This window comes from Podarcis pityusensis (genome assembly GCF_964106645.2).
Source record: "Podarcis pityusensis genome assembly, chromosome: 5".
NCBI classification, from domain to species: Eukaryota; Metazoa; Chordata; class Lepidosauria; order Squamata; family Lacertidae; genus Podarcis; species Podarcis pityusensis.
The window spans coordinates 11,038,020-11,058,386 of record NC_138032.1 but is presented as its reverse complement, the minus strand read 5'-3'; the positions used below and the strand labels follow the sequence as shown (position 1 = coordinate 11,058,386).

The 20,367-nt window shown below is 44.9% G+C and overlaps 1 protein-coding gene across 5 annotated transcripts in view; it reads left to right on the top strand.

Moving 5' to 3' along the window:
• Positions 1–20,367, top strand: part of KCNMB2 (potassium calcium-activated channel subfamily M regulatory beta subunit 2) — a 316,176-nt gene that overhangs the window by 206,997 nt on the left and 88,812 nt on the right. Inside the window, exon 1 of one of the 5 annotated variants that reach the window (XM_081008312.1) lies at positions 1,354–2,720. The exons of 3 other annotated variants lie outside the window; for them this stretch is intronic. Coding sequence is in view for 1 of the 2 variants with exons in the window: in XM_081008310.1 (XP_080864436.1) it covers positions 4,994–5,085 (92 nt within the window). In the remaining variant the exon portion in view is untranslated. Of the gene's footprint in view, positions 1–1,353; positions 2,721–4,775; positions 5,086–20,367 lie in introns of those variants that run through there. One more of the 5 variants, XM_081008310.1, reaches the window with a different exon arrangement.

Genomic DNA, 20,367 nt, shown 5'->3' with positions numbered 1-20,367 from the left:
ATGGAGGGTGCAGTTGCCTATCACTACCCCAGCTGAGCTATGACTGACAGAGACGCTGGCATGGTCATCCAGACACTTCAATTATTTCCTAAATTATCTTATACTTTTACTTCCCCCCATGTCTCTCCTTAGGAACACAGGAATGTAGGAATCTGATTTATACCATCAGACCACTGGCACACCCAGCTCAGTATTGTTTTTACTAGATAGATAGATAGATAGATAGATATAGATGATACACCCTACACTCATTTTCATAAATGGATGCATAACTTTGTTGTTGTTCCAACATATTGGGGGGGGGGTGTATGCTTTGCGGGGGGGGGGGGGTTGGATCATTCCCTCTCTCTCTCTCATATCTTATTTTTGCATTGTGCTCCAAAAGGGATGCTCTTCTTGTTTTCTTAAGTGACACTTGCAGCAAAAGGCATGGGGGGAGGAGCAGCCTTTAAAAATAAATGTTTCCAGTAAATAAATTAATGAAACTCCATTAAACTGTCTTTGGAACCCCTATCCCCTTAAAAATAAAACCCAGGAGCCATGTTCAGGAGTAAGGAGAGGGTGGGAGAGAGGGAAGGGCCTTTGGGCTATGGGATGTATGCGCAGCTGGTAAACTGATATAGTGTGGAGAAGTTCAGAGCATTCCGCTTCTCTCTTCCTAATGACAATGCCACACTGCCTCACCTTCCCTCTCCTGCACAGCTCTTAAAGGTACAGGAATGTCACCAAGACTATATCTGCATTCTCTCTCTCTCTCTCTCTCTCTCTCTCTCTCCTAAAAGCATGGATTGCAGGTGCCATGGCCTACTTGAAACCAGAGAGTTGTTAACCTTCACTTTGAACCAGCTTTTATATGACAACATGTCTTCTTCCAGGCAATGTCAGCCTTTAACAAAAGCAAGCATGCAGCCTGGAAGAAAGCATTGAAGAGGCTGTGATTAGGCACACAAAGAGAGGGGTCAGCTGGTGCGCTAATTGCCCAGGAAGCGGGTTACTAAGCAGCACCTCCTAACCCAGTTGTTATTCCCCGGGGACACCGCCATCCACTCCAACCTTTGCAGCCTGCTGTCTGTCTTGCTCAAGACCCAAATCAAAATGTCTCGTTACTACAGACGGTGAAACACCCGCAACAGCACCGCCCTTTCCCATCTTATAGCAAAATGGCAAGCAGAGGGCCCAAATACTGTAGCATTTGATAACATTAAGTTGGTAGTTATCTCCCCTCCCCACACAGTTCCCCCCTCCAAAAAAAAACCATGTAGGCTTTCCCAACCAAATTACAGATCAGGAAATGGGTGTTTCCCTGACTCACCCTCCTCCGCGCAATGAATTTACACAGCCAACAGGCATGCTGGATCTTTAGGTAAAATGTACCTAGGCTACAATCATCCTTCATTCTCACTGTATTTTATCTTTAAATCGGGCCCGGTGTGTGTGTGTGTGTGGAATCATTGGAGAGGAACCGCTAGTTACCAAGGAGACTCCTAGATGAATCAGAGAGACTGGCTGGTATCTTCTTTAATTCACGAGACCATAACATTTTAAACGAGAGGAGGAAATACGATGCCAAGTCTGAGAGAGACGAGTTTCCCCTCCCACCATCAGCACCAAGGATAGCTCCTCTCGCTTGTCTTGCCATGAGAAGGCGTTAGCTGGCGGAATCGAGGAACAGATTACGGCGGAGTGAAGGGGGATTTCTCCAGGTCGCTGTTTGGTTCGGGGAGAGAACAAAAGACAGGAGACCATTCAAGGGCAAAGTGGTCCTTATGGAGCTGGCAGGAGAAACAGCTGAAAAGCCACGTTTCCCACCCAGGAGGGAAGACCAAGGCAGAGAGTCCGCGGAGCCCCAGAGATGCGTTGGTCTCGTCGTCGTTCTGCACCCTCGGCGCTCCTGCGAATAAAGACCCTGCCCTTTCTTCGTGCACTTTTCCACGGCTGGAGAGAGAATGGCGCCACCGGGTTCCTTTAAAATCCTGAGAAAAGACCCTCATCTGTATTCAGCATCGGGAGTTCTCGCCAGCCTTTCGGAAGGTGCCTGCCGCCGCTGCTTGAAATCCTGGCAGTGAAACGCTCCTCTCGGTGCCTGACTCGGACACAGTTTCACCAACTGGCAGGTGAAGTGACAAGTTTGGCAAGGGACAGAGGGACTTGGCTTCACCACAACACCAGCCCCGACATCCCTTGCCTGCCAGAGGGGGTTCCCATCATGTCTATGAAGCGTGTGAAGGGCTCGGGCAGTAGGAGGGATGTAAACACAGCAGGGTGGCGTTTTAAGAAATGTTGCAATAGACTGGGAGCCCCGTCAAACAAAGTTTGGCTGAAAGAAGCTTGGCTTTTATAGACCTTTTTCAGCATCGAGAGAGTTTCTCTCTCCCCACCCCCACCCCCTTACAAATGGATTGGCGTAGCTCCTTTTAAGAACAATCTTGAACTTCATTTTATTTTATTTCCCCCTCCCTTGCCATTCTCCCCACCAACCCGCTTTCCCGGTTGAGAAACAAATTGTTCAAGGAAGCATCATCGGAATGTTGAGAAAAGCACAAAATCATTCTAACCGCTAGAACTGAAGGCTCAGGGAAGGATCCCACATGGAAATCGCTTGGTTTCTCAGCAAAGGTGACAACTACAAAAGTATGTAGATTGAAGGGAGTGAAATCACTGTGTGTGTCAGAGTCAACTGAAATCTCCATATTTGGAACAGCTGGACCACCGTTGCTAAGGTAACGTTATCAATTAAAGATTTCTTAATACATCAGGGCACAGTGAAATGTATCAGTGTGTGTATTTTGTGTGTTTGTGCATACATATATATATGATAAATTGAATGCCTTCTAGGAATGGGATGTTATTCAACGATACTGACCTCCCATTATTAGGCGTGTTTTACAATATAGATTTCTAGGATGGGAAGATCTGGTAGGAAAGGCAACTAGAGTGTTAGTTAAGGATTCAAATCAAGGACCTTTTTTCAAGGCAACTATTTTGAAGTGCTTTTGTGACATGGATAATACTCCCTGAAATGAGCTGCCTGTAGCATTTATGATCTGAAACGAAAGGCTAACCAGATTAGGAGGAATAATGTTTCCGTGATGGGCATTGTGAGGCTTATTGCTGGTAGAATAAAGTAGTCTGGTTTTTATCATCTTGGTCTGCAAATTTGGGTAAGAGGAAGGTTGGAATTGGTGATAGTTAAAAACAGCATTAGAATGTTGAAAATCCGTGAGGAAAATGTGAAACCTTTACTGCACACCAAGGGAAAGCACAATAAAATTCCTAGCAGTAGCCGAAAGCTGATCACTGTTGTTTTCTTTTAAATGATATATTATACCTGCTTTTAGAGAAAGACTGCAAGTTCAGCCTATGACATTACAGTTCATCATCTAAGGCGTTTCTTATTTGCCTTCTGGCTAAGGGGACATGAACTTAGAATATACTGGCAAATATGTTTGGTCTCCCAAGTTTGATAATATCCTAAGTTTTTGCTTCCAGACTTTTTCAAAGACTTGCTTGTTTTCTTTTCACTTGATGACAGTGTTTTTCAAATATATACTTACCAGCACTTAACTCTCATGTAGGGTCAGCAGTGTTTTGATGTGATAAGCAACATCCCACCCTAAGCAGGTTTACTCAGAAGTAATTTCCCTTGTATTCAGTGGCACTCACAGCCTAATCCAACGCATGCCTGGAAGTGAGTCACTTATTCCCTTGTGAGCAAGGTTGGGGTTGTAGGCTATTTTTGAGTAGCATGCAATTTCTCCTGGCTAGCAAAAGTTAATTTAATGCTTGCTCTGAACCCCCCTGCCCTGGAGACTGGTTGTGTGGTGCACAGGCATCAACAAGAAATGTCACCAATTTCACTGTGTCTTAGCTGTGACTTTCTTTCTTTTTTTTGCCATGTGAGGATATTGAAACATTTCAGGGGTTAGTGGTTTATTTGACATGGAAAATCAACTGAAGTACGGAATACTTTTGTGTTTTGCCCCAAGGTCATCTAGAAAGGCAGAGAAGTTGGTTTCAGGTGAAGCCTTGGCCTCTAGCTCAGAGCGAAAGATTGAGAGGCCCACTAAACTCATTTCTTCTTCTGACCTTTGCCAAGTTTACAGCAGTCTAAAAGCGGCAGTGGAAGTTAGGGAAAGTTGAGCACCGATAAGCCAAATGCTTAGACTATGTTGTACATGCGCCTGAGTTAATGAGAATTGAGTGTGAGTACTAATACAAGAGAAACCAGTTGCCCGTTTAGCAAACTTCTAAGGTGGGGGAAAACTCTGTTTGCAGGTTTTGTTTATCCGTCACTGTACTTCAACCTATCATTTCTGTCTACTTCAGGCATCTGACAAAGTTGTTTGTTGACTACAAATTCCACACCAAAACAAGTTGGTTAGCCTTTGTGGTTAGCCATGAAGCATCTTTTGTTTGATATACTGATTCTGTAAATTTCTCTCCTTTCAGCCTGATCTATAAAGTGTGGCATCACATTTGTGTTTGTTACAGAAAACAAACGTTCAGATTTCCTCCCCACCCCCTTTAATATATATTCTGAACTTAGGGGAGATGGACTCCTTTCTCTGCATTTTTCCCTCCACTAACTTTGGTGTCAGTATAGAAACTTCCTTAACTCCCTGTCCCCAATGAGCCCCCTGGTCTGAAAGACGATATGCACTGCTGTCTCTGCTATGGCAGGGGGGTCTCTTGGGATTGATCTGGCATGTTAAACTGCTGGGTTTGGATGGTTTTGCTTGGCAACTGACCCAATGTGAAAATCTTCTGAAGACCAATCAAGAGGCAAGGTCATCCTGTGAGCCATGCAGTTACTGCATGCTGCGCTGCCTAGCTGAAGACTGGCACGTGGGTCCGGGTTCACTCATTTGAGAGGCAGCATTATCAGCTTCTAGAGTGGAGGAGAGAGCATGCCCATTTGGGAACTGGCTTTCCTGGATGAAACGGGTGGTCCTTCAATGGACTCTGGTGGGAACCCATTCCCAGCCTTGCTCCGATGCCAGAACATATTCCACTCAAGGAAGGCGCAACCAAGGAAAGGGGGAGATCTCCAAGAAGACCCAACTTGCCTGGCCCTTCCAAACACTGGTAAATATCTCTCTCTCCCTCCCCTGCTTCCTCCCTCTTTCTATCCCTTGAGCCTATGCTAGCTTTTAAAAATATCTCCCTAAAATTGGACATCCCTCTTCAGGACCATTGAGAGCGTCTACGCTGCTCCACGGGAGAGTGCACATTTTCACAAACGATGCTAAGAAGCTTTTGCACGGGGAAGTTTTACGTTGACTATAAATTCTAGCCAAATGTAGGTTCTACGCTGAAGTCTGGAAGATAGGAAAGGTTGTGCCAATACCAACTGAAGCATCGTTTGTAAAAATGGCCTGCACACTACGTCCTTGTGCAGCTCTTTTTTTCAGATTGATGTGTTGTCTTGATAGTCTATGTAAAATGGTGGTGGTGATCTAAGCATTGTGAATATTTTTGGAATAATGAAAAATTTCCCAGTGAGGGACACTTGAGTCTTGAGATGGCGGAGAAAGCGGAGAATGGAATGCGGGTTTTCCTCTTTCACCAATTTTGGCATAATTTGCCCACCCGAGTGGCTGTGATGATAGAGTGATGAATGGCAGAGAAGTATATAGTGAATTTCAGGCAGGTACATAGGGAGTGCTAATGTTTATGGTAATTGCTCAGAGGAACATAGTACTTATATTTTAACATGAACCATTACTCAAGCTTGTCTATATGTTACTGAACTTGGAAGCTGTTGCCACTAAACATAGAAGCATTGTGCTGGATTGGGACTAGTGATGAAGGAATGTCACTCTTCATGTGTTCAAATGTGCTCTCTTCTCTCTTAATATATCCCAGGGCTGAGTCCTGGAACTGAAAACAAGGTCTGGAGCTGACCTTTAATAACCTTCCATTCAAATTAAGTGTTGATTGAAGTAAGAAAAAGCATTAGATCATTGGCGTCAAATGATAGGACTTGTCATTCCACTATAGTGCTACTTCTGGAGAAATACCATTCTGCAAGTACCTAGTTTTGTATGTAGTACACCACATGTACAACGTGGTATAATTGGATTGTGCTAGGGATATCTGGGTTTAAATCGTCATGGAGATGGTGAGAGGTCGCATAGGAGAAGAAGAAGAGTCAAAAGTTTACAGCTGATATTATGCATTCATTGAAACTGCTTGGGTCAGAAGTCAGGGAACACAAATGTTCTGCTTATGATGTTTGATTATTTCACAGGTGCAAGTCATCGCTTGAAGTTGTAATCACCAAGCGTTGAGCATGCAACTATGTGAACTTGCCCTCTGTCCCTCCATTCAAAGGATTTAGTTTCTCACAGTCCATTGTTTTGATGGCATCTACAACTTATTTTATGGAGCAATGCAAGGGTCTCCCTGGGTAAGATGCTTGTATCCAGACTTTGCAAGCCACATAGCAAAAACTCATTTAACATATCAGCTAAATGCCTGAGCTATGAATCAGAAAATCCTGGATTCATATCTTGCCTCTGTCCTGAACTTACTAGAAAGTCTTAGGATGTCACTATCTATCAACCTCTGCTCTCTCACGTCATCTACCCACATAGGGAATATAAATGTACACTTAGAGGCAAAGGTTTACTTTGTGTTGTGAGGGAAAGGGTATAGAAGAAGAGTTTGGATTTGATATCCCGCTTTATCACTACCCGAAGGAGTCTCAAAGCGGCTAACATTCTCCTTTCCCTTCCTCCCCCACAACAAACACTCTGTGAGGTGAGTGGGGCTGAGAGACTTCAAAGAAGTGTGACTAGCCCAAGGTCACCCAGCAGCTGCATGTGGAGGAGCGGAGATGTGAACCCGGTTCCCCAGATTACGAATCTACCACTACACCACACTGGCTCAATAGTAGAGCATCTGCTTGTTATGCAAAACTCCTCAGGTTCAATCCTCAGCATGTCCGGGTAGGTCTGTCTAGGAATATCTTCTGCCTGGAACCCTAAAGTGATGCTGCCAGACAACATAGAAAATTCTGAGCTGGATAGACCAATGATTTGATCCATTATAAGGTAGTTTCCCATAGTGTGTGAAATGACTATTGGAAAACTTCCCCTGTGCTCCCCATTCAGTGACAAGTTGGTAGCACACTGCAAAAGTCCAGCACTGCAATCCACTAATTCATTTCTTGTAGGAATAAAAACTCTTGAGATATGTCAAAATAAAAAAAATCCTTCCAGTAGCACCTTTAAGACCAACTAAGTTAGTTCTTGGTATGAGCTTTCGTGTGCAAGCACACTTCTTCAGATACACTGAAACAGAAGTTGCCAGATCCTTCTATATAGTGAGAAGGTGGGGAGGGGTATTAATTAACTTCTGTTTCAGTGTATCTGAAGAAGTGTGCTTGCACACGAAAGCTCATACCAAGAACTAACTTAGTTGGTCTTAAAGGTGCTACTGGAAGGATTTTTTTTATTTTGACTATGGCAGACCAACACGGCTACCTATCTGTATCTTGAGATATGCACAGTTCTTCCCAACCATATTGGTTGCAGGATTCCCTGTGCTACTGTCGGTCCTCAACCACAAGTTACATGCAAGGATGCAGGCATGTGTAGTATGCCTGTCTACTCAGCCAGCAAACATAATGAGATCTTTTGCTCAGAGTCATGGTGTACCATGGAGAGATTACATTATACACTAGTTTGTGGAGTAATTAGTACTCAGTCAACATAACAGAGCTTTGAATCAAAGAAGATACAGTATTATTGCAAAGCCAAAACATTGATTAATATGTGGATTGTTACAGAATTTTAAAAGGTTGGTTAAGCAACCAGAATTCAAATCAGACCAACAGCATAGTTACAGCTAAGACAGTGCAAAGTCGGAAGGCTCACCTACCAAATATGGAGAAAAGGGGGAATTGAGAAACACCAGGCAAACAGAGTCTAATTGGTATAAGGGCGGGGATTAGATAAATAAGTGCCACTAGTAGCAGCAGGGCTAAGCTTGGGAACTGGAGGGAGGGGAAAGAGTCAAAACTTTTGAAAAGGAGAGGGAATATCACCTCCCCTGGGCCAGACAGAAGGAGGTGGGAAGCTGAGCCTGGAAGCTGTTCTTGGCATAAGACTAACAAGGGTTCCTGGGGTCAGTTGCAGGCAGGATCTAGGATGTGCTGAGCCCTGCAGCTGCATTGTGTAGCTTCCTTGTGGGGCTGGCATGCAGCAATGCACTCCCTGGGATCCTAACTAACCCATGTGTAAAACAGCAAACATAGAGAAGGGAAGGGAGACCTAGGAATCAGGGATGGAAGGGAGCCATGCTGTCTCATCGAAGAGGGTTGGAGCAGTATGAGTGTCCCATGCGATGGACCCTACAAGAGAACACGCAGGGCATGTTCGTCCTGGCTCAGCCAGCTGATCGGTGGATGCAGCAGAGAGAGGTGGAAGTTAGGCTGGATCCTCATTCAGCTCCATCGTATGGCCTGGAAACCCAGCAAGGACGTTTTATTTTAAAGGCTTGCTTTCCCACTGCCAGGCTTAGGGAGAGCAACCGCAGCAGCGCTGCTGCTGAATGGAGTACAGATCAGGTGTAACTTTATCGTGGCTTAACAACACCGGCTCTCGTTATGCTGGCATCTTGTGTGTAGGATGGCTCCCAAAGCCATCCTAAGATATGTCAAAGCTCTTTACCCACAGGGTCCAGGAGCGCTAAAACACGCAGTAAAGTTCAATACACACATGCAAGTACTTATAAGTGTCAACCAGTAAAACACTCAAAAGAAATGCAAGAGACTCAAAACAAAATTACTGAAGTTGAAAATGTTAAGCGGTATAGTCTAGTGGTCAGCAGTGGGATAATGCTGGGGGGGGGGAGAGATACATTTCCAAGAAGCATCTAAAAAACACACTACATTGGGGTAGTCAGTGTGACCCCCTTGAGATGTTGTTGGACCACAACTCCCATCAACCCCAGCCAGCATGGATGGTGGTCAAGAATGTTGAGAGTCATAGTCCAACAACATTTAGACTAGAGGGCATCACATTAGCTATGTCTGCACTATGGGCTGTGCCTTCTGAATGGCAGGAGGGCATGTATTACAGAGGACAGGCAGTGGTGAACCTACAAGCTTGAACCATCATGGGGGCCCCTTCGCAAGCAGCAACGAGGTCTGGCTAACCACTGTGATCTTCTTCAATGGGGTTGTTCCACGACAGATCACCACACCTTTACAATGTCTGTGCTACTGATTCTCAAACTTTGGGATTGTCGAAATATTTGCAATCTTGAGGAGACACGTGAAAAAGAGCCTCAGAGGATGTTTGCAGGGTCCAGGTTAGTTCATATGGGGAGAGGCGGTCTTTGAGCTATTGTGGTCCTGGGCCATTTAAGCCTTAATGGGTCAAAACCAGCACTTTGAATCGGGGCAATATGCTCAAACCAGCTTGCCCCCAGGGAACAACCTAACTCCAAATTCTCACCAGTTTACAGACCTTCTTCCTCAGAGGCAGCCCTACATATAATGCATTGCAATAGAGGTTACCAGAGCATAGACAACAGTAGTTAAGCTACCCATGTCCAGCTGTCCAGCCTCCTGCCAAAGCTGATGGAAGGCCACTCCATGCCACGGAGGCCACCTGAATCTCTTAAGGAGAAGCTGGTTCACTGCCTCAAGTGCCTTAGGGAAGGACAAGAGAATCATGTAGATTTTAAAAAAAAAAAGTATACTGGCATAGTGTGTGTCTCACTTATGCGACTTTCCCCCTTTTGCCCCCTATTGGAATGGTCTCTGTCTGTCTCTATCTATCTCCAGCATCTTGCTAAAGGCTGCCAGTATCATTTTGCTCACATGGAACCTCTTTAAATGCATCTCACATTTTCCCGCTATGCAGGTGCAGGCGCTGGGAGCAATTAATCAAGAGATGTGAGCCACTCTCGGTGCCGTTGAGTCATTTCTCTCACACCCAATGGGCCAGTGGAGACAAACTTGGGTAGCCAGGTGTCATGGCTGTCCTGCTACCTGCCGCGGACTTTAAGGCTCACTAAGTCCATTGATCTTGCACATCGCAACCGTGTGTTTCACTGGAAGCTGATCTCAGACAGCAGTTTTGCTGCTGGCGCTATTATTATCATTATCATGGCAGAGATGCAAAACGTATTTTCGAGGAGATCTCTTTAGAGCTCAAGGGAAAACTAGAGTCAGCTAGATTGAGGGCTGAACTGATGAAAACATAGTTGTGCTGATTTAGTCACTGTTTCTCAAGACTATAGTCTGTTAAGCAGGAAGAAGAGATAGAGTTGTGGCTCTCAATCCAAGCTGTTCACCGGGATGCCTGCGATTCAGACCAGCATGGCATAATGGTTAGAGTGTTGGGCTAGGAACTGGGAGAGCAGGGTTCGAATCCTGGGTGACCTTGGGCCAGCCACCCTCTCTCAGCCTAGCCTACCTCACAGGGTTGTTGTGAGGGTAACATGGAGAAGGGAGAACCATATAAGCCACTTTGAGCTCCTTGGAAGAAGGCAGGATGGAAATGCAATAGGAATTAATAAAAATTAACTTCTTCCAGCATCTCACTAGAAGTGCACGGGCAAGCCATTTTTCTCACAGCCTTATCACCCCATCTGTAATATAAGGATGGTATTATATCACTGGCCTACCTTACAGGGGTATTGTAAGGCATGCTGTCACAGGGGACAGTCTCTGACACATACTGAGATGCTGGCTGTATATAACTTGGAGCACTGGGAGGAAGTGTGCTTGCATTCTCTATACTGGGCCCATAGGAATGTATTTTTGGCATACAGCTCAAGGGAGCTCTCAACCACATGCTTTCCCTTCCATGACTTCTGGAAGATTTTGATCAGAGCTGTACCCCTCTCCCTCGGTGCCAAGGCTCCAATCTAGTGCCACCCTAGTGTCCTTTCCAGAGAGGCTCGCCTGGCACACGCATTGTGGCCTTGTTGGCACCAGGAAAAGACCTTTTCCTTTCTCTTGCTGTAAATCTCCTAATCATTTTTTAAAAAAATGTTTTGAGTCCATAGATGTTTATTGAAGCAAGAGGCTTTGCTGGTGCTGTTCTGATTCACCTTTTGTTGCTGGTTTTTATTCCATGCTGGTGAGAGGATTTTATGGTTTTATTAATCTGTTGGATTGTTTTGATGGTCAGCTGTCAGCTATTGAAATTTTTGCCATCGGGTGGCCTAAAAATGCAAAGTAAATCCAACTCAGGTCCCTCTCACAGTGAATTTTAGTCAAAGAGAAAATGGACGTCATCATGACATCCATTAATGAATCACCCCTGGAGATATTTTGCTTGGCTAGACTATGTAAGTGGTTGAGCATATTACAAAATGGTTTCTGGACCATACTTTGCTTGCCAGGAAATGGAGGCTGGTAGTCAAGCAAGTCATCAAGCAGGCAAAGTTAGCTGCTCTCCTCCTTACCCACTCAACCTTTTCCTCTGAGCCATCAGGAAAGGATGGCATACACTCCAACATGTTGAGTCTCCAAACCAGGATGTGTGTCTTCACGCCTCTGATCCCGCACGAGTCATGTGACCAGCACAAGATCACAGAACCCAAAAGATGTGCTTTTGGGGGAACATGCTCTCATGGTGTTTTGGGGTGCCATGCAAGATTGTGGCCCTCCAAAAATAGCTTTTCCGGGGCGAGATCTTTGTGCGAAATCTCATGAGAGCACTGTGCTCTCACATGAAAAATTGAAATGCCCACTGTGCTCTCACATAAAAAAATTGGATGTTCCAGTTTTCCCAGGACATTTGCAGGGTATGGGATAGTCCAGCCTCAGCTGATAATGGTGCACAGCAGTTAGCGAGACCCGTGCAGGTGCCCCGAGTGCCAGATGTGCATGTAGGGTCTATACCAAAGGTAGGGATCCTTTTAAAGCTTGAGGATCACACTCTGTTCTGGGCAACTTCCAGGGACCACATGCCAGGAGTGGGTGGAGAACCAAATGTAACTTTGACCTCGACAGATTGGCCCATTTCAACCTAATAGCTCATGAACATATCTGGATGATCAATGCAGACAGCTTCCTGCCCTAAGCAAGTACGAGGACCTGAGCATCTCACCTTGAGTGATTGCAATGAGACTGTTTATGACAGAATTGTATCCTCAATGAATAGGTGAAGGTGCCTGAAATCTCGCCACCAGCATCTGATGGAGGGGTCAAAAGCACCAGTCACCAAACTTCAGAGACATCCATATATATTTAGTGAATGCATGCCCTCCAACATTTCTCCGATGAAAATAGGGACGTCCCATTCCATAATGATAATTTTACTATTTATACCCCACACCTCTTACTGGGTTGCCCCAGCCACTCTGGGAGGCTTCCAACTTACATAAAAACATGATAAAACATTAAACATTTTTAAAAACTTACCTATACAGGATTGCCTCAGGGGGTCAGATAATTCCATAACCTCCAACTTTTCTCCAATAAAAATAGGGACTTCCTACCATACCCTCCAACATTTCTCCAATGAAAACAGGGACGTCCTAAGGAAAAGCGGAACATTCTGGGACCAAATCAGTAACTGGGATGGCTTCTCTAAATCAGGGACGTCCCTGGGAAATAGGGACACTTGGAGGGTCTGTGAATGTCTGGGTGAGACTACATTTAAAAGGAAAGGCCTAGCCTGTCGCTAGTTTCTCTTTCATTTCCCCAGTCATTGTAATAAGGCAAAAGATGGATCCTTCAAAACATCGTTCCTTTTTTTAAAAAAAAAAATCCTGGCTCTCCTCCTCTGTAATGCCTAGATAAGCCATATGGAGCGAACCACGGTAAAAGGACAACACTGTCTGCAGAGTAGGATGGCAACCGGGCAGGCAGGCGGCCAACTGGAAAAGCGGCGAGGATAGAGAACCAGGGCAGTAGGCCAGCCCTGCATTCTTCACGGAAATACCAGATGACCTTTAATACGGAGACTGGCAGTGCTACAACGCATTCCTTCCCCCAAGCACAGCCAAAGCACACTCGCTCGCCTCTCGGTTTATCTGAAGGAGCTGGCGGAGGCCGTGGTTGTAGACTGCCGAGCTCTCAAGGAGATGGGCAAAATGACAGGTTCATCATTTCCGTTTGGATTCAGTCAGCTCTGGCAGAGTAGAGCAGCTGCTGACACTAAGGGCTTTTTTTTTTTCCCCACACAGGGGATGGCTTAGAAAGCATCCTTCTCTGCTGCACCAGAACTGAAGTCCATATCTGCACTACACATTGATAGCAGTATTACACTGCTTTAAACAGCCATGGAGCTTGTTAGGGTGCTGAGAGTGGTTAGGAGACCACTCTTCCCTTAATAAAGGTAAGATTACCAGCATTCCCTGGGAAAGAAGGGTCTCCTAACAATTCTCCTCTGAGAATTGTAGCTCTATAGGGTGGGGAGAGGGACCTCCTAACCACTCTCAGCGCCTTTGACAAATTGCAATTCCCAGGATTCTTTGGGGAAGGGCGTGGCTGCTTAAAGTGGTACCATAGTGCAGATGTGCCCAAAGACTAGTTAGGGATAATCGTTTATTTCCCTAAAATAGGAATGTTTGCTTATGTTGAATTGCTGTGTATTTTTAGCCTGGGGTTCTTCCTCTGGCAGTAGCTCTCTCATATGATTGGCTGACTGTGAGTCACATGAGAGAGGCATTCCATTCTGTTGTGACTGTTATTCAAGTAACTGTCATTTTTAACTGCTTTTTTTCCCTGTATGTCTCTCTCTCTGTGTGTTTGAGGAGAATGGCTGCCGAGAGACTTCTCGGAATACTGTCAAGGACAGTGTGTGTCAGTGTGATCTGTCTGAAGTGAGACTGACAGAGGAGATCCCTAAATGTTAAAAGGGAGAAACCTGAGCATGAGATTGCAAATATATTCTTCAAAGTTATGTGTTTATGAAAGTAAAGGTTTTTTTAATATAAAGAGTCTGAACATTGCATATCATCAAATTTTATTTTTATTTATATACACAACAATCCTCACATAACTCTGCAGAGGTCTCAGTTCAGCAGCATTGTGCCTGGGAAGACCTCCTTGAAAAAGAAATCAGCTTTTCCTCAGGAGTGCCACAAGCCATTTTAGGCTGGCACCACTAACTATAATTTCCCAGATTCTTTGGGGGAAGCCAGTCCAGCTAAAGTGGTAGAAAACCAATGTATAGAGCATGGGTGTGAAACCTCCCATTCACGGGAGACATGTGACCCTCTAGGCCTCTGGCTTTTGGCACTTTTCCCAGATCACATCCCTGCTGGCCGTGATTCACACTCTCATTGAGAGCTTTTTGCCTGACTGGAATATGTCCTTGAATTCTGACAATGCCTTCTTATTTGCCTGGATGGAGAAGAGAGTGTTGGATGAGTATGTATGGAAACTAGGAACAGGATCTTCCCCTTTAAACAAAATAACAACACAGAAGTCTGTGCTATAAGGATATATATTTACTTACATAGTTGCAGACTCAATTTAAGCAGGAAATAGCAGTGAAATAAGTCAGGCAAAATATTTTTCTAGATTACAAAATACATGGTTTAGATCAAAGATGGCGTCTGCTCAGGGATGCACAAATCCTTCATCCTATGCCTATGGCTGTATCACGAGAAAGAGAGTGCTCCTGAGGTGGAAGTGATAAGGATTATGTTCCTATAGTTACCCTTCCCACTTGAGCAAGCAGCGGATGTGACCTCAAAGAGTGTCCTCTAGGAATTTACAGAGAACTCTGTGTGTTTAACCCTGTGCTCACCTAGCAAACATGGAATGTTATATTTTAACCAGCGCATCATTTTCCAATAAAGGTTCCTCCACCCTAGTCTGTACTGACCAACAGCAGCTCTTGGAGTCTTTCCAATCCCTGCCTGTAGATGTTGATGACTGAGACCAGGACCTTCTGCATGCACAGCATGTGTTCTCCTACTGAGCACAGCCCCTCCACATGGAGTCAAAGCACAGATCCGGAGATGTATCAGAAAAGGTCTTTCGGGCTTACAACATTGTACAACAATTGTACATTTTCCCCTGCCCAATTCTGCTTTTTTTGAGTCTTAGAATTTGTACCCTCTTCTCTCTCTGCATGTCTTTTGCTGACGCTCCATCAAACTCTCAGGCAAGGTCACCTCAATGTATTTTGGATTCTCCCATTATTGCCTTGTTTCAGCCAAATTGTGTCATTCCACTGCACGGCCGTTACTTACTGTAAAAGCTGGCTTCCAACCAGATTTCTGGCTATGGACTTGCCTTGGCTCAGTTAGATATGGGGAAGAGGAGGAGGGGACCAGATTAAGTGAAATGCCTAAAGCTATGGCCTGCCGGTTCACTCTGGTCAAGCACTGATAAAAAAAAATATGAAGCAATTTCATTCGTTTCCGCAGAAGGTTTCCTGAGAATCTCGTTCAGGAGGATGAGCTTATATCTGCCCACTAAACAACTCTGCCGTTTCAATTCCACGCACAGTAGCTCCCACAGCCAAAGCCTCTGCAAAATCCAAGCTTAACCCATTCCCCAACTGACACTGGATGTGACTGGAGCCTTTTTCATCTCCTTCTGCAATTTGGTGACGAGCCTTGACCTCCAGAAGGGACGCTCCAGTCCATTGCTGCAGAATGTGTGGCTTTTGAAGTATTTTGAATAATACTTACAGCTCATTCTCGTTCCGTGTTGGTTCAAAACTCCACCCCTTCTGGCATGACCATTGTTTTGGTTCTGCTGTTACAGGGATGGGGAACAATTTCAGACTGAAGGCTACATTCCCTTCTGAACAACCTTCCAAATGCCAATGTTGGGCAGGGCTAGAGGCAAAAGCGAGGAGTGACGAATGTAAAATTCACCTTTTTTATATTTCAGGGTAGTTTCTCCACCCACACCACTCTCTAGCCTCCATCCAGAGAAGCGAGAGACATTATCAGAAGTCAAGGACACATTCCAGCTGAAATAAGCACAGAGAGTGTGAAGCAGGGCTCGTGAAAACCCAAACTACTGTTTGCTCCGTTTAAGTGCTAAAGAGAGGTTTTCCCCGGGGGGAAGCAGCAGGAAAGGAGGAAGTGTACATAAGCCCTGAGACTGAAGGGAGGAAGCTGACAAGCAGTTCCATCCTCTGGACTGGTTGCAAGTATGGGCAGGCAAGTCGGGACTGGCTGAGGTCAAGTTGAAGTTAGTGGAGTGGTGCCCCTTCTGTTAGGATATTCCGTTCCACCTTAAAAAGAACAGGCATGATTGTTGTGTGTCACATGCCTGTTCACAGTCCAGCACAGCTTTCCGGGAACTTCCATTTTGTGTATAGCTTTTGCTTATGCTGCTTGCTTGGACATGAAAGGGAGAAGTCATGTTTTCCCTTTGTCCTGAATAAACTGCTTGTAAATATGCTTTACATATGCCTCCATCTGCCCTTCTGTTGCGAAGAGTTAATTACTCTGCTGATTAGAGTGTGCTCCAGCTTCTGAAGAGTTCTGAAGCTGTGGGTCACTGTTTCATGCTATGCCAAGGACCGGAGATCACCCGGCTGCTGGCCGGTGGGCTGGAGCCAGCTGGGGGCCTGCAAATTGCCCCTGTTTCCTTGGACACATCTCAACACCTTCATCCTAATAGACCAGCCTCTGCTGCTACTGCCTTTTGTAGATCCATAGACTTTCAGATGGGACTTTGGAGGGCCTCTAACGCAACTCCCTTGCTCAGTTAAGGACCTGAGATGCAGGATGTGCCTACAGCATCTCTGAAAGATGCCCATCTAGCCCCTGCTTAAATGCCTCCAGTGAAGGAGGAGCCAGCCACCTCCCCAGGCAGTCTGTCCCACTGTCCAACAGCTCTTAGGACCTCACTTGTTTAGCTGAAATGTGCTTCCCTAGAATTTCCATCCATAGGTTCTAGCCCTGCCCTCTGGAGTAACCAAGTACCAGTTCCAAGATCAGTGGAAGCTTTCTGGCTCTCTGCATGTGAAGCAGACATCTGGATGTCATCAAAGCATCAGCTGATGTGGGATGAAATCACCATGATTCAGCGGGGCAGATCGGCACAACTATGCAGTCCATAGCCACCCACTGCAACATCATGAAAAGCTGGTGGTCAGTGCTCCCACCCCTTGCCTCCAGACATGCCTATCTTCATAGCACCTCCAAGGAATGGCCCAAGACCTTTTGAGCCATCTTCTTTAATTACAGAATTTCCTTGCTACATTTCTAGGAACTGGTTTTTCAGGCATGTTGTGACTGTTTTCAAAACCCTCCATGGAAGCACAGTGCTGTGCAAGCCTTGCTATCACAGCTCAAAGAAGAGAGTTAAGTGGCTATCCCTACTTGGCCATTGCACCCAGTGTTGTACGTAGGGAGCAAGAGATAATTAGTGTGCAAACATATGGGCTATCTCTGCTACTTGCTCATGAATTGCAGCTTCCAAAAAAACCCAGGGCTGAGATTTAACATCTGTTTCTTGTTTCAGCCACTGTGCAAAGGACAGTGAGCAGTAGGCAGAAGATGCTCAGAATGTTTTCATGGACTTCTGTTGCCAGGGCAACTGCCTCCTTGTTATCTGTGCACTCGCCACATCCATCTCACTTGGGTATTTGCTCTCAGAGAGCAGGGAATATGTCAGGCCTTAGGGAGTAACAGAGGAAAGGGAAAGGATAAAAATACACAACACCCATAAATCAGAATTACATTTATTTCCCTGACATTGGTATGCACTACCCTCATGTGTCATGGGAACACAGAACTAGGGGAGGGTTGGGAGCAAAACATAGCACAGATCATTCTTGCTAGAAACTATTGTGGCTCTGTTCTGTTTGGTATTACTAGGCAATGCATGGCCATTAAGTATTATGCCAGGAAAGATCCCAGATTGCTTCTCATGATGCCCATAGTTACAGATCTTCACCCATGGATGTTTCACCCTTTGTCAAGATGACAACTTCTGGAATATCTTGATTACTTCCCTTTGTCAAGGCTTCAAAGGCTGATGCTGCTGTCTGTTAATTTTGATCTGCTTCCCAGGGTCAACTAGATGACACAAAAACTATGTGCCATCAGAAAACATAAGATGTTCTTGAATTATTTGCATAGTGTTGGCAAACGAACCAATGGTTAGTTGGAAGCAGTCTTTCTACCAGTGTAATACCCAACCACACTTCCACTCATCCCGCCACTGAATCAGAACAAATGTTTTCCCAGGGAAATTGGTGGGACATACGAAAAACCACTCGGACATGTGGAGACAAGTGGGAAAGCCCTCAAACTTGCGCTTTCTAGGCATGGTTCAAGTGAAAGTGTGGGTGAGCCCTTAGCCGCGATAAGTCATAGATAAGTCCCAATGGGTTTAATGAGGCTTACTCCTGAATAAACATAGACTGGATGGTTAGGGAGAAATCCAGTTGTAAAGGATTGTTGGAATTGGTGTTAAGTGGCTGGAGAGGAACGCCCATCAGTAGAACAGCACATACACTAACTGGAGCTTCAACGCCTGGTGTTCCCCCACTGGAATGTTTCATGGGCATTCATGTAGGCCGTGGGTGAGTGGTATGTCATCTGTCTTGCATGCAGAAGATCCCAGGTTCAATCCCTCATATCTCCAGGTTGGGCTGGGAATTGTCCCATGTCTGAAATCCTGGAGCTAGATGGAGCAATGGGCCTAACTCAATTGAAGACAGCTTCCTATGATGTATCGCCAATGGTGACTGTCTGGCAATGGGGTTAAAACAGAGTATTCTGGAGGTGTGCTGGGGAGACCTTGTCCAAAAAAAAGTGGGGCTCAGCCTTGGAACTGATGTAGTTCATTCCCTCCCACACAGCTCAATGGAAGGGGCAAAAGGGGGAGAAGAAAAGTTTCTGTCTCACACCTCCCCCCCCCCCCATCTGCATTGGGTGCATTGGTAGATCTGGCATTTCCTATGGCAATCATTTTATACTTCCCTGATAATTATCATCACCATTATCCTCTCGGCATCCCAGTCAGCCAAATGCTACTGGTTGTAACAAGAGAGCCAAATACTATTAACATCACAGAATGGTTGCAATCAAGGGATGGGTATGTAAATATCCATGCACAAAAATATAGATTGTATTGACTTTCCACAGCGACATGTGCATACATATATCCAGTCCATTGCTGCTTCAGAAGAGGTTTCAAAGAATCCTCCATGTTTAAAACCAGTGTGGTGTAGTGGTTAGAGTGTTGGACTAAGACCTGGGAGATGACAGTTGAAATCCCCACTCAGCCAAGTTCAGTGGGTGACTTTGGTGATATGGGAAGGAGGGGAAGAACCATGTGATATGTGAGATATAAATGTAGCAATAAAGTAAAATAACATCATTTGTATTGAGGGACAGAGAAGCTGCAATGGAGAGGTCACTGTATACAAATCTAGCAGGTTAGTAGCATTATTAAATCTAGAGAAACTTATTGGTTGCATTTCACAAAAACACTCTCTCCTCTTTTTTTTGCTCCCTGTGGGGCAGTTGGTTTTTGTTTTTTTAAAATTTTTGTGGTTTTTTTAAAAAAAATTGGTTTTTTTAAATATTTTTTAATAATTTTATTGAGAGAAAAATAATATATACAAATAACACAAATACACCTCAAAACAAATAACACAAATATACATAGAATACATATAGTCCCTACAAACTCAAACAAGACACCTTACCCACCCCTGTGACCTCCCTCCACCACAGCTCGACTTCCTTAAATTTTAATTTGATTATTTCATTGCATTTCTAAGAATCTTCATCTCCTACAACCATTCCTGATTTCATTTTCATCTTTGCTTTACCTACTTACTTGCTTAATCTACACTTACTAGGCATATACTTACTAGCAAAAAGCAGAGACATCACCTTACCAACAAAGGTCCGTATAGTTAAAGCCATGGTTTTCCCAGTAGTGATGTATGGAAGTGAGAGCTGGACCATCAAGAAGGCTGATCGCCAAAGAATTGACGCTTTTGAATTATGGTGCTGGAGGAGACTCTTGAGAGTCCCATGGACTGCAAGAAGATCAAACCTATCCATTCTTAAGGAAATCAGCCCTGAGTGCTCACTGGAAGGACAGATCCTGAAGCTGAGACTCCAATACTTTGGCCACTTTGGCCACCTCATGAGAAGAGAAGACTCCCTGGAAAAAACCCTGATGCTGGGAAAGATGGAGGGCACAAGGAGAAGGGGACGACAGAGGACGAGATGGTTGGACAGTGTTCTCGAAGCTACAAACATGAGTCTGACCAAACTGCGGGAGGCAGTGGAAGACAGGAGTGCCTGGCGTGCTCTGGTCCATGGGGTCACGAAGAGTCGGACACAACTAAACGACTAAACAACAACAACTAGGCATATATTCATATTCTCACATCTACTTTACATATTTAATCTATGCATATTAGCATATATATTTTTAGAATAGTATTTTTTTAA